The following is a 12,504-nucleotide window of genomic DNA, read 5'->3' as shown; positions in this document are numbered from 1 at the left end:
CTTTTAAATGACTTAGGAGCTTGCAAGTGTTTGAAGAAACAGGGATCACTCATAGTGAATTTCTTCACCGTCAACATGCAGAAGAAGGTGGTAGTCCTCTTGGAGGCCCTCTGAAGTTCCCTAACCCTTGTATCCTCTGGCTTCATGCTGACCAGACAGGTAAAAGCCCTTGTAATGCTTGTAATACATTACTAAATATAAAATGCTTAGAACCCTGAGTGATTCATAAGCACTAAACAAGTGTTTGCTACTAATTTACTATTGTTGCCATTACTTGTTGCGTTAGTCAGTCAGTACCATTACAGTGTTATTTGTCTAGAAAGGGAGGAGGTGTTCTTTAGGGTAAGATACTAGGGGTTGAGATAAGATGGAATGGGAAAGAGGTTGCCGTCCTGGGAAAGTTCATAGGAGAAAGACAAGAAAGGCTGCTGTTGAAGGAGGTCTTCATCTAACAAGCATTCAGTAAGCATTCAATGAAGTGCCATGTATTTTATGTAGTATTTGAATTTCAGGGTGGAGTATCAGACTATGGCTGATCTTCAGCTGCTCCCAATCTTGTGGGACAGCAAATAGTTATATATGGTATTATATTGTGATAAATGCAGCACTAGAGAGTGCTGTGAGGCTACAGGGAAGGGATGATATACATTCTCTGGAGGGAGTCAGAGAACAATTTATAAAGCTAATGTATGAGAGCTAGATCTGGGAAGAAGAGATTTTTATGGACTGTATAGTGTAGTGATTCAGGACACAGTCTGTGAGCCAGATTGTCTGGATTTACATTCTTCCCTCACCATCTTCTAGCTACATGAATTTTAAGCAAAATTCCTTATCCCAGTTTTACGTATATAAAGTGGAGATAATAATAGTACCTATGTCATTGTTTCATGGAGTATTAGTAGAATTAATAATATATTCAAAGTGCTCAGAATGTGCCTGATAAATGTTGAGTTCTCAATAATGTGAGCTTTTTAGGAAGATAGGCCAAGAAAATGCGATTGCAGTGATATAGAAGAGCATCTTTGAAATGGTGAACATTGGGCCTCCCCGGTGGCACAGCGGTTTAGCGCTGGGTTGCGAAGCTGCCCGCAGCCTCTGCAGCGCCGGTTCGATCCCCAGCTGCTCCCCGGCCACCAGAGGAGGGTCCCACATGGCGTGCAGACCTCTCCTGCCGCCCGCTGCTCCCCTCAGCAGTGTACTTCGGTCCTTCTGCCTGCTCTGCTCCCCGCTCTGCCTCTGGTGAATTCTCTCACCCTCCCGCGCTTCTGACTATACCCAATGCTTGTATAAATAAATAAATCTTAAAAAAAAAAAAAAAGAAATGGTGAACATTTGTGGTTAAATTTAATCTCAGTTATTAGTTTATAAGAACGGGTAATTTTTAAATGAAATTTTTGTAAATGAAAATGTCCTACAGTGCAGCATTTCTGTGATAATGACACTGTATTTGACTACACATCTGAAGGATTGTGACCCTTTACTCTTCATTCCTTTGTCTACTCAGTAGTTCAAGATATACCTAGAATAGCTGTGGATTAAAATTCCTTGCTTCTATCCAGGTTGTCATCTGAGAGCTCTTAAATGTGAAATAACACAAAGTAGAGTAACAAATACACTGGAGAAAATTAAGAAGGTATACCAGAGGGGCTCTTAGCTGCTTCTAAAATAAATGATGGATATACATTCCATGTGAGAATAAAACACTTGTCTTTGCTAATAACTGTAATTGCATGCTTTCTCTTTATATTCTAAGAAGACATATACTTCATCCTGGCTCATTTTACTGGAGTTGCAGAGTCTTAAGTGTGACTAAAAATGAATTGTTGTATAATTTTTTTTAAAGATTTATTTATTTATTTATACAAGCAGTGGGTACAGTCAGAAACGCGGGAGGGTGAGAGAATTCACCAGAGCCAGAGGGGAGAGCAGAGCAGGCAGAGCAGGCTCCTCTCACTGCTGAGGGGAGCAGCGGGCGGCAGGAAAGGTCTGCGCGCCATGTGGGACCCTCACCCTGCGGCTGGGGATCGAACCAGTGCAGCAGAGGCTGCGGGCAGCTTTGCAGCCCAGCGCTCAAACGCTGCGCCACCAGGGGATTTTGGATGCTGAATTTTTGGATGCTGAACCCTTTCTTCCATTTGGAAACAATCCTCTTTGTGGCAGTTTTTCTTCATCATATAAGTGTATATAGTTGGTACCTAATGAGTCTTACTGGTTGATGGGCTCATTTGATTCAAGTTCTAGATGAGCGCTTGGATAAGAGGGTGGATGACATGCTTGCTGCTGGGCTCTTGGATGAACTAAGAGATTTTCACAGACGCTATAATGAGAAGAAAGTTGCTGAAAATAGGTGAGGTTTTGGCTATTACTTTGATCTACTTTCCAGTCCTAACTTATAGTCAAAAGAAGATAAGCATAATACTGGCTTTGGGCCTGCTTGTTTACTAGCCTTTGTCCTTGGGATTGGCAAGATTTATAGGAAGGATGTTTGCTATACGGTTACAGTTGCAGTTTTCTAATCTGTCAGACATTCCCAGGAGTTAATTTCCAAGGAAAGTAACCTAGAACTGGTGTGGTGTGAAGGAAGAAGGATTTCAGAGAGGAAATAACTGCTGAAGATCTCAGTTTCTCATCTGTGAGATGAAAGTGTTTAGCTAGATCATCTCCATGGCCCCTGTTAACTCTCAGATGCAGTAACTCACCTGTTGATGCTCTCTTGTTCCCAGCCAGGACTATCAACATGGTATCTTCCAATCAATTGGCTTCAAGGAATTTCACGAGTACCTGATCACTGAGGGAAAATGCACACCAGAGACTAGTAACCAGCTTCTAAAGAAAGGTGTGAATTCCTCCATCTAATTAGCCCTAGACATCCTTGTGTGACAGAGTGCCCTGTGGGTATGGTCTGAGAAAGAGCTGAGGCTTGCAGAGTCCCAAACGGCCTTCAGTTCAGAGTTGAACTTTTCATGTACTACGTGTTCGCTGTGTGCTGCCATGGCAGATGTCCTTTCTGCTGGGCTGGGAGGGCCTGCCTTTCGACAGGAGTATTAGTAGAATTAGTAGTACATACTTAGAGGTTCTTAAATATACCTTATGTTTTAGGTATTGAGGCTCTGAAACAAGTGACGAAGAGATATGCCCGGAAGCAGAACCGATGGGTTAAAAATCGCTTTTTGAGTAGTAAGTCTCATGTTTTTCTTTTACCCTTGGCTTTCTTTTCAATAGAATGTAGATGTTCTCAGCTCACCCAGAAAATGAACTTTAGTTTATGGACCCATTCTAGGATTTGGGACAGGACCTGGAGGAAGGTCTTTTGTGAGGGAATATCTTTTTGTGATATCTTTGAAAACATTTTGCAATGAAAGAATGCCTTGTGCCTAGACCACACAGTACTGTCCGCGGACAAATAGGAACAAAATAGCAGAACCATCTTAACAGAGTTGGTGCTAAGGGTTGATTTTAGCAGTCAGATTTCCCTAAGGAGGCTTTCCTAATTAAAATGGTTCTTGGACTAGATGAGCAGTACATAGAGACACAACCTTTCCCAGTTCTCCCAGTAGCAGCAGCATCGTTCAGATATATGGTGCTTCAACTTTAACTTTTGCTTAAAGAGAAAAGGGAAGGAAATTCTCATTCTTTGACTCTGTACTATATCTTTGGCACTAAAGTTGCTGCTGTCAATATGTTATAGAGTCTTCAAGTCTTTTCTTTTTGCAGATAAGGAAAAGGAGAAGTTAAATAAAGAGGTTAAATAACTTGCCAGAAACTTCCCGGCTAAAGAGTAGTAGAGTGTTGAACATGGGCCTGACTCTAAAGTCCACATTCTTCATAACTTTCTTCTTATTTCCTTTAGCTATAATTTTAACTGGACAGCATTAGTATTGGGCCTTGGATAAGAAATTGTGTGGTTATGAACGTAAAGGAGAGTAATTTAATGGAGATTAAACATGAGTGAAACCCCAGCTTTATCTCGTGGACACTTTTAATATGTTTCCGAATCATCCACTATTTACCTTTGCCATTGGACTTCTGCTTCCGATTACAGATAAGGACAGCTTAGGTCTCCACCCCTGCTCCTCGTGTCTTTGAACATGAACACCCTGATTTGTGTCTTGACCACTGCATTGCTGATGTTCTCTCTCCAGCTCTCACTCTCTGCCAGAGCTAGCCAGTGGAGTTCTGGGGCCGGGGGCTCTTTACATTTTCTTCTACTATCCTGCTTTCTCGCATGTGCTGTTAGATAGACGGAGTCTTTGCATCAGCTGAAATTGAAGTTCACCCCTGCAGGTTTCTAATGCAGCTTCTCTTCTCCCTAGGGCTGACAATTAGTCTGTAACAAAAGATGTTTTTTTTGTAATGGTTTGGAACTTCCTTCTGTGGTGAAGCCACAATAACTCCCCCATCTCTGAGTCAGGAGGGGTTGATGGCACAGTGCATCATATGCCCATTCCTCATTCATGTGTATGCCGGCACAGTCCTGGTGCTAGAGTGAAAGGCACAGCTGCCTTGTAAATCAGGAGCTGTGTGTGATTGGCCAGGGCTGGTCTGCTGGGATATGGTTCTGGCAAGAAGCCAGAGGGACTTCCCCACCCCAGCTTGGCCTTGGACCTAAGCCAGAAATAGCAGCTGGGAGCCGAGAACTTGTTGAAAGGTGCTTAGACAGGGCACAGAAGCCCAACAAAAGGACTTAGAGGGGAAAGGAAAATATAGAGTGGCCTGGAAACAGGTGCAGAGCTTAGCCAAGGCCAGGTGTGCTGTGGATGCTGCCTGCACCCTCCCAGTCTCACCTTTCCGTGTGGTGGCAGGTGCAGCCCAGTCCAGTTTATGAAGAATCTTATTTGTGGTTGGCGCAATCAAAAGACCAGCACCTGCCAGCCGTTGGCATCCCAAGGACTTTGATGTTTTTGTCTTTGGGGCAATGCTCTTTGCCTTTAGGCACACTGACTTCACCTAACTGCAGAAGACAATGTGGTGTGTCCTTAGACTGGGGAAGCTACCAGATAAACTAAACATGGCTGACTCCAGTGGATGAAATGCTTGTAGCTATACTCTTGACTGCCTCCAGGCGCACCTCCATTCAGAAGTATTTATCAGAGGATGTTTCTTGAATATTCCTCTAGATCTGTTTCCTAGAAGAAGGAGTTCACCTGGTTCAATTCCACGACATCTTTATAGTTTTCAGAATCAGTGGCTCATTGACTGAAACTGTTCTGGTCCTACTTTGTGGGAAGGGTATCAGTGAGTTTCCTGAATGCCAGACTGCTGAAGGGATATGTACAGACCTGAGATTAGCGTCTGTTCCTAAAGAAAACTGAACTCTATTCCCACAGAGAGTGGTATATATCAATTGTAAATTGATATAGAACTTAGAGCAGGCATTTATGTTGAACAGTTATTTTTCTCCTCATGTGATATAGTCTTTATTGTAGCTCACACAGGGGTCTATAGCTAGAACCCTATTCTGTTTTCCTGAGTGATATAGAAGATCCTACACCTGAATCTCTGGATTATACAGTTAGACATGTTTGGCTTAGGCCAGTCATTCTTCTAGATCTTTCTTGGATTGCATGTAGCTTTTCGGTTCATGCTTCTAGTTAGAATGACATAGTCAGAATGTTTATTTCTTTGGCCCTGATTCTTTCCCTAGAGAATGTGGAGTCCTGAGAGCAGAATAGATTGGGTTTTAGAGGCTGACTTCTCACCCCTTTTCTTTGTCATCATTAGGACCCGGTCCCAGTGTTCCCCCAGTGTATGGTCTAAAAGTATCTGATGTCTCCAAGTGGGAGGAGTCTGTTCTTGAACCTGCTCTTGAAATCGTGCAAAGTTTCATCCAGGTGATTATTAATCATGGTACGGTTTGTTGTCTGGTTTTCGGATAGCTTTCCTTAGCCAATACCTTTGTTGCTATATCGGGGAACGAAGTCACCTTTTCCATGGAGCAGCACAGAAGGGCTGGCTGCTTTTCAGTCTCTGAAGGCTACATTTCTACTTTCACATTTAGAAAGGTTTTTACTGAAGTCTGTTCACAACCTACCAGCTCTCAGGATGAGAAAAAGGAACTGTGGGAAAATCCTACTTCCTTTACTATCAGAGAATGATAACCAAATCTTTTTGAATTGAATGCTTCTTCCCTGTCCCCCCTTGTTCTTTCAGGGCCTTAAACCCGCAGCAGCTCCAATAAAGATGTTATGCAATGAAACTGAGAACAAGAGAAGTTATCATACATGTGACCTCTGCGATCGAATCATCCTTGGGGACCGAGAATGGGCAGGTAGAGTGTAGGGAAGGCATGGAGAATTCTATAAGGGTGGGTCCCACTGATCCATGAGATTCAAGGTCTTTGCAAGGTTCAATGCTTGTTGGTAAAGGGATGGCCAGATTTCTCTAAGAGCTTGTGCTCAGACCTCATGGAGATCTTCCCAAATTGGGAAAATACATTGTATTCTGAACTTTTTTTTTTTTTTAATTTATTTATTCTTTTTTTTTTTCTTTTTTTTTTTTTAATTTTTTTTTTTATAGAGGCATGCTTTATTTATTTAGTTTGTTTGTTTGTTTGTTTGTTTATACATGCACTGGGTACAGTCAGAAGCGCGGGAGGGTGAGAGAATTCACCAGAGCCAGAGCAGGGAGCAGAACAGGCAGAAGGACCGAAGGACACTGCTGAGGGGAGCAGCGGGCGGCAGGAGAGGACTGCGCGCCATGTGGGACCCTCCTCCGGTGACCGGGGAGCAGCCGGGGATCGAACCGGCGCCGCAGAGACGGCGGGCAGGTTCACAACCCAGCGCTCAACCCCTGCGCCACCGGGGAGGCCCCTAATTTATTTATTGACACAAGAACTGGGGTATAGACCAGAGGTGTGGGGGGATTCACCAGAGACAGAGTGGGGAACAGAACAGGCAGACTGAGTGAAATACACTGCTGAGGGGAGCAGCAGGTGAGCCAGGAGAGGTCTGCTGAGCCATGTGGGTTGCTCCCTGGCCAGGGATTGAACTCATGCTGCAGTGGCTGCGGATAGCCTCCTAGGTTGTGTCACCAGGGAGGCCCTATTCTGAACTTTAAAGGAAGATCACATGCCTCCAACTTGAGTTAAAGTAGATATGTTATACTGAGAGGTCTGCAGTTTACTTCCCAGAGCTCCTTTGACTTTCGTGATCCTGCCTTCTTGACCTTTACTGTTTAGATCTCACTGGGGGTGAAATATCAATAGGATTATATGGGAAACTAATAGGCAACTCACCTAAGGAACCATTAAGAAACAGAAACAACTGGGAGGGGCAGGAAGTGCATTTATTCCTCATGAGTACATTCTTCAAAAGTGGTATCTCCTGTCATTTTTAAGTTAATACTTTGAAATGGTAGTGTTAAAATTATGTAATGAAAAGCGTTAGGGAAATTGTGACAGTAAGATTGTCAGACTTGTGTAAAGAAGGTAGTCAAGGTATTTTCTTTTTAAGATACTGTTTAACCCAGGTTTAGCCCTGCCTTCACGCTGAACTCCCCTGTCAGATTTCTATAGTTATCAAATCAGTCCAAAGGACCTTGGCCTCCAAGCCTTGAATTTACATTGCATTTAGAAACTCATTCGTTTTAGCCATAGTAGGGCTTGTAGTGTACCCAGCAGCTAGAATCCTTCTGTTCAGAGCACTGCTTTGCGTGGGATTCTTATAGAAATAGATTTTTCTCCCCATACCAACCAATAGAATGATTAGTTCTCTTAACTGGTAACTCTGGCAAAATGAGCTCCATTGTCAGAGACTGGGGACGGCTGTGATTGCCCGAGCAGCAGAAGAAGCCTCGATTGTCGTTGGTTTATAATGATGAAAGGGAAAGAGAAAGAGAGTGTCGGATTGTTTTTTCTAAAGGAAACTTAGTGATTCGATTTGTCGAATGTCCTTCAGGGATAGCCTTAGAGAAGCAACATTTGTGAGCCTTTGTGAGCTTAGCTTGTGTAAGCCCTTCTATAGTGCCATCTGTCAAGTCCTTGCTCCCATCTCCTGCTGCCATGGAGAGCCAGTCCAGAAGCCCATTTTTTGCCTTAGGCACTAGCTGGAGAACAAAGCTGACTTTTCTCCCCAACTCAACTTTTCTTTGACTTCTAACCTCCTCCTTACTTATTTTTGCTTCTAAACCCTTAAAAATGTTTTTAATAAATGTGTAAAAGAGAACTTAATCTAGTCTCTCTCTTTGGGTGTTCCCAAATAAGATCTTCTTGAGAAAGAATAGGTTAGTTTTTAAAGGGAGCTAGTGTGAGTTCATCAGAGCAGGTTAGGACTGCTGGGGTGAGAGGTCAGAAATTGATATCAGGCAGCAGTGGCTTTTCAGTTTTACTGCTTCTATGGACCCTCAAAAGTGATCAGAGGAGAATGCTTCTTGTTATCTCTCTGGAGCATTGTGTGCTTGGAGAATATGAGCCTTGCAGGTTTGTCTTTCAAATGGCTTATCTGACCCAGGCATATGGATGTCCCTGTTCTAGCAAGGGAGAAGTGGAAAGGCAGCACTGGGTGCTGTAGGCCTGAGGCAGGACAGATAGAGACAGGATTTGGATTTGTGACTTTTTCACTGTAGAAGTTCAAATGTGTCTGTAACAGGAATCAGCCCCATATTGGAAGCCTGATTCTGGGAAATTGGGTCTCTTTTTTGAGGCTCTAGGTAAGCCAGAGAGCTTACCTTCTGTGTGATCTTGGATAAACTCTTAAGACTTCTGTGAATTTCAGTTTCTTTCTATGAAAAAATGAACTGAATAGTACTGTCCTGAAAGATTGTTGTGAAGGATCAGTGATATAAAGCACCTAGAAGGATTCACTTGATACATGGTAGGTTTCTCTGATTTGCTGGTGTGCTGGTGAGGGTGTGGAGAAAAAGGAACCCTGTTACACTATTGGTGGGAATGTAGACTGGTCCAGCTCCTATAGAAAGAAGTGTGGAGATTCCTCAAAAGACTGTAAATGGATTTACCATATGACCCAGCAATTCCACTACTAGCTATCTTTCCAAAGAGCACAAAAAAATTCATTGGAGAGGAAATCTGCACACCTGTGTTTATAGGATCAAGAAGTTGTAGTATATATACACAGTGGAATACTACTCAGTGATCAAAAAAAAATAAACTCATGTCATTTGTGGCAACGTGGATGAAACCGGAAGGGATTGTTCTAAGCTGTGACCTATAAGGAGAAAGATCAATACCAATGGATTCACTTATGAATCTAGAGAAACCAAACAGGATCAGACAAAGACAAACTGTAAGGCTGTCCCTTGAAAGGAGACTGTAGATCTGAGACACTCAGTGGGGGGTGGGGAGATAGAAGGGGAGAGTAGAAAACAATGGAGGAAGAAAGTACAGTAGAGTGTGGTGGAGGACTGTGGGCACTTAGGTGGTGGAAAACTATGTGATTGCACCTGAGGGGGGGACATTCTGCATTGTGAAAAAATAAACAAGTATGTTTAAAAATAAATAGGAAAAAAATTAAATGCAAAAAAGTAGCAATATCAATGCATGTGTTAATCCTGTTGTTAAAGAATTGTGTAGTTAATCTTATGCACTGCTAGGATTAAGTCTAGAAAATTCTAATGACTTTTTGTTTGTTTTGGTTTTGTTTTAGCACATATAAAGTCCAAATCCCATGTGTACCAACTGAAGAAAAGAAGAAGACTGGACTCAGATGCCATCACCCCCATAGAAAGTCAGTGTGTTTCCCTAGATTGTGACAATGAGCTTAAAGAGAAGGGATCCCCAGGGCAGAATGATGAAGAGCTGAAGTCCAGTGTTTAAAAAACAAGTCCAGTGGCCTTTGGAAGGGTGGCAGGAATCCAGTTCTGGAAGAAGGGCTGTATCTGTCTCTCATTCTGGACTGAGGAGTGCTGTGCAGAAAGCTCCCACCATTTTCTTCCACTCAGTGGTGTGGTTTAAACTCGTGTTCTCTGTCATGGAAGCAGCAGATTTTGTCAACTACTTGTGTGGCTGATATGTCTGGTAATTAGGAAGGGATTTTTTTTTTTTAAATGTTATAGGATCCTTTTTTTTTTAAGGCACAGATTGCCTTTTTACTTGAGGATCTTTTTTGTGATAAATACCAAGATTCGCTATATTCCTTAAAAAACAAGCTTTATGTCTCAGAATCTGGCTAAAAATAGCAAATTTCTGTACAATTTTATAAAGGACTGAAGCATTGGAAGCCACAAATCAGGAGTTCTGGATTTGAGTGAGTTGCAGGAAAGAACCAGCCCTGGTAGGAGAGTAAGATGACCCAAACCATTTTTCTTGGAATTCTGTAGCAAAGGAGAGAATCAGACCAAGGTAATTGTGACATGGGACTTGAAAACTAAAGACTTTGGCATTTGTTGATAATTGTTGTTTGATAATTATTGTCGCTGCTCTCTGTTGAATTAAGAATCTATTTTTATTGAAAAGTAAATAAAGAAAAAGTTTGCAAGAGCCTCTGTAGTCCTTAGATATGAGTGAATGAATGAATGAATGAATTCATGTCTATCTTATATACAATATGCTCTGTTATCAACATGATGGCTTTTCCTCACTTGCCACTCTTCGTATGAGTATGCTATCATTTTTTTTTTTTTAAAGATTTTTATTTATTTATACAAGAACCAGGGTATAGGCCAGATGTGTGGAAAGCTGAGAAGATTCGCCAGAGACAGAGCGGGGACCAGAACAGGCAGACTGATGAAATACACTGCTGAGGGGAGCAGCTGGTGAGACAGGAGAGGTCTGCTGCACCATGTGGGCATCTTGCCTGACGACCAGATCGAACCTGCACTGCAGAGGCTGCAGACAGCCTCACAGCACGGCGCTCAGCCACCTATGCCACCAGAGGAGGCCCTGCTATCATTTTTTTTTTAAAGCAAGTGTTTATGGAACACTTAGTATATTCCTGGAAGATATTTGGAGAAGGACTTTTACTAGAGATTTAAGGTATTTCCAGTTGGAACTCCCTCTGAAGTGACCTTTGCTGGCAGCAGTGTTAAGGTTTGTTTTTTTTTAAAGATTTATTTATGCATACAAGAGCTGGGGTACAGCCAGAGATGTGGGGGGTGAGAGGATTCACCAGAGAGAGTAGGAACAGAACAGGTGGACTGACTGAAATACACTGCTGAGGGGAGCAGCGTGCAAGGCAGGAGAGGTCTGTGTGCCATTTGGGTTGCTGCCTGGTGGGGGATCAAACTCATACTGCAGAGGCTACAGATTGCTTCATAGTGCAGTGCTTAACCCCTTACGCCACCAGGGAGGCCTCAGCACTGTTAAGTTTATATATGTTATGTGTCTAACACAAAGTTAAGCATATAGCAACATTATTTTCAAAGTTACATAGTTACCACCACCATTTCCAAGACATTTTTATCACCCCAAACAAACTCCCTATCCATTAAGCAGTAACTCCCCACTCAAGCAGTATTTTATTTGTTCAGAATCAACTATATGAGAGATCTTGGACTGGTCTGGGGGAAATTAGAAATAAAATGAGATGTGATTCTTGCTTTCCAGAAGCTTTTAAATAATGTATATATACACAAACAGCCATTCTAGGTAAGAGAAGTCAAAGACCAAGAGCTGTGTAGAATATCACTTTGAAGGGGACAGGAAGGGATGGTGGGAAGAAGGAACATTTCTGCTGGACCTTAAAAAACAATTCTTGGTAAGTCTTGTATTGTTAGCCAAGTAGACAAGGAGAGGACAAAGTAAAGAACTCTCAAACTTGATTAACCTTTTTAAACAGTGCTAAAGTCCATCATCCCTCCCACGTACTTTTTAAAACATCTTTAAAAAAAAAAAAAGATTTATTTATTCATACAAGCACTGGGTACAGTCAAAAGCGCGGGAAGGTGAGAGAATCCACCAGAACAGAGCGGGGAGCAGAGCAGGCAGACTTGAAGTACACGCTGAGGGGAGCAACGGGCGGCAGGAGAGGTCTGCGTGCCATGTGGGACCCTCACCCAGCGGCCGGGGATCGACTGGAGCTGCAGAGGCTGCGGGCAGCTTCGCAACCCAGCGCTCAACCGCTGCACCACTGGGGAGGCCCTAAAACATCTTTTAAAAGTACTTTTCACTAGAGTTGTTGCATAGTTCATAAATCAAAATGATATAAAAAGACATTTGGGAGAAATCTTGTTCCTGTCTCCATTCCCCTCTTCCCTCAAAGATAATCACTTAAAGGCCTCCCTGGTGGCACAAGGAGTTAAGACGCAACCTATGAGCTATCCACAGCCACTGCAGCATGAGTTCGATCCCTGGCCAAGGAGCTACCCACATGGTGCAGCAGACCTCTCCTGACTCGCCCGCTACTCCCCTCAGCAGTGTATTTCTGTCAATCTGCCTGTTCTGTTCCCCACACTGTCTCTGGTGAATCCTCTCACCCACCCCCCACACCTCTGGCCTGTACCCCAGTTCTTGTATGCATAAATAAATAAATCTTTAAAAAAAAGATAATCACTTTATAGTGTCTTACATATTTCTCGAGTTGTTAAAGGCAAAACCAAGCAAATTACAAGTAT

The 12,504-nt window shown here is 42.7% G+C and overlaps 1 protein-coding gene across 3 annotated transcripts in view; it reads left to right on the top strand.

Annotated features, from left to right (window-relative positions):
* Positions 1-10,625, top strand: part of TRIT1 (tRNA isopentenyltransferase 1) — a gene marked incomplete at its 5' end in the record, with an annotated part of 34,599 nt that extends 23,974 nt beyond the window's left edge. Inside the window, 7 exons of one of the 3 annotated variants that reach the window (XM_084243446.1) lie at positions 17-159; positions 2,242-2,347; positions 2,724-2,836; positions 3,100-3,177; positions 5,722-5,831; positions 6,151-6,268; positions 9,600-10,625. In XM_084243446.1, coding sequence (XP_084099572.1) covers positions 17-159; positions 2,242-2,347; positions 2,724-2,836; positions 3,100-3,177; positions 5,722-5,831; positions 6,151-6,268; positions 9,600-9,769 — 838 coding nt within the window. In that variant the 3' untranslated portion in view covers positions 9,770-10,625. Of the gene's footprint in view, positions 1-16; positions 160-2,235; positions 2,348-2,723; positions 2,837-3,099; positions 3,178-5,721; positions 5,832-6,150; positions 6,269-9,599 lie in introns of all 3 variants that reach the window. The other 2 variants (XM_084243444.1, XM_084243445.1) reach the window with 2 other exon arrangements.
* Between the last annotated feature and the right edge of the window lie 1,879 nt (positions 10,626-12,504).

The sequence above is a fragment of the Talpa europaea genome (genome assembly GCF_964194135.1).
Source record: "Talpa europaea genome assembly, chromosome: 9".
NCBI lineage: Eukaryota > Metazoa > Chordata > Mammalia > Eulipotyphla > Talpidae > Talpa > Talpa europaea.
The sequence above is the reverse complement of the archived record's forward strand: the minus strand, read 5'-3'. Positions and strand labels throughout refer to the sequence as shown.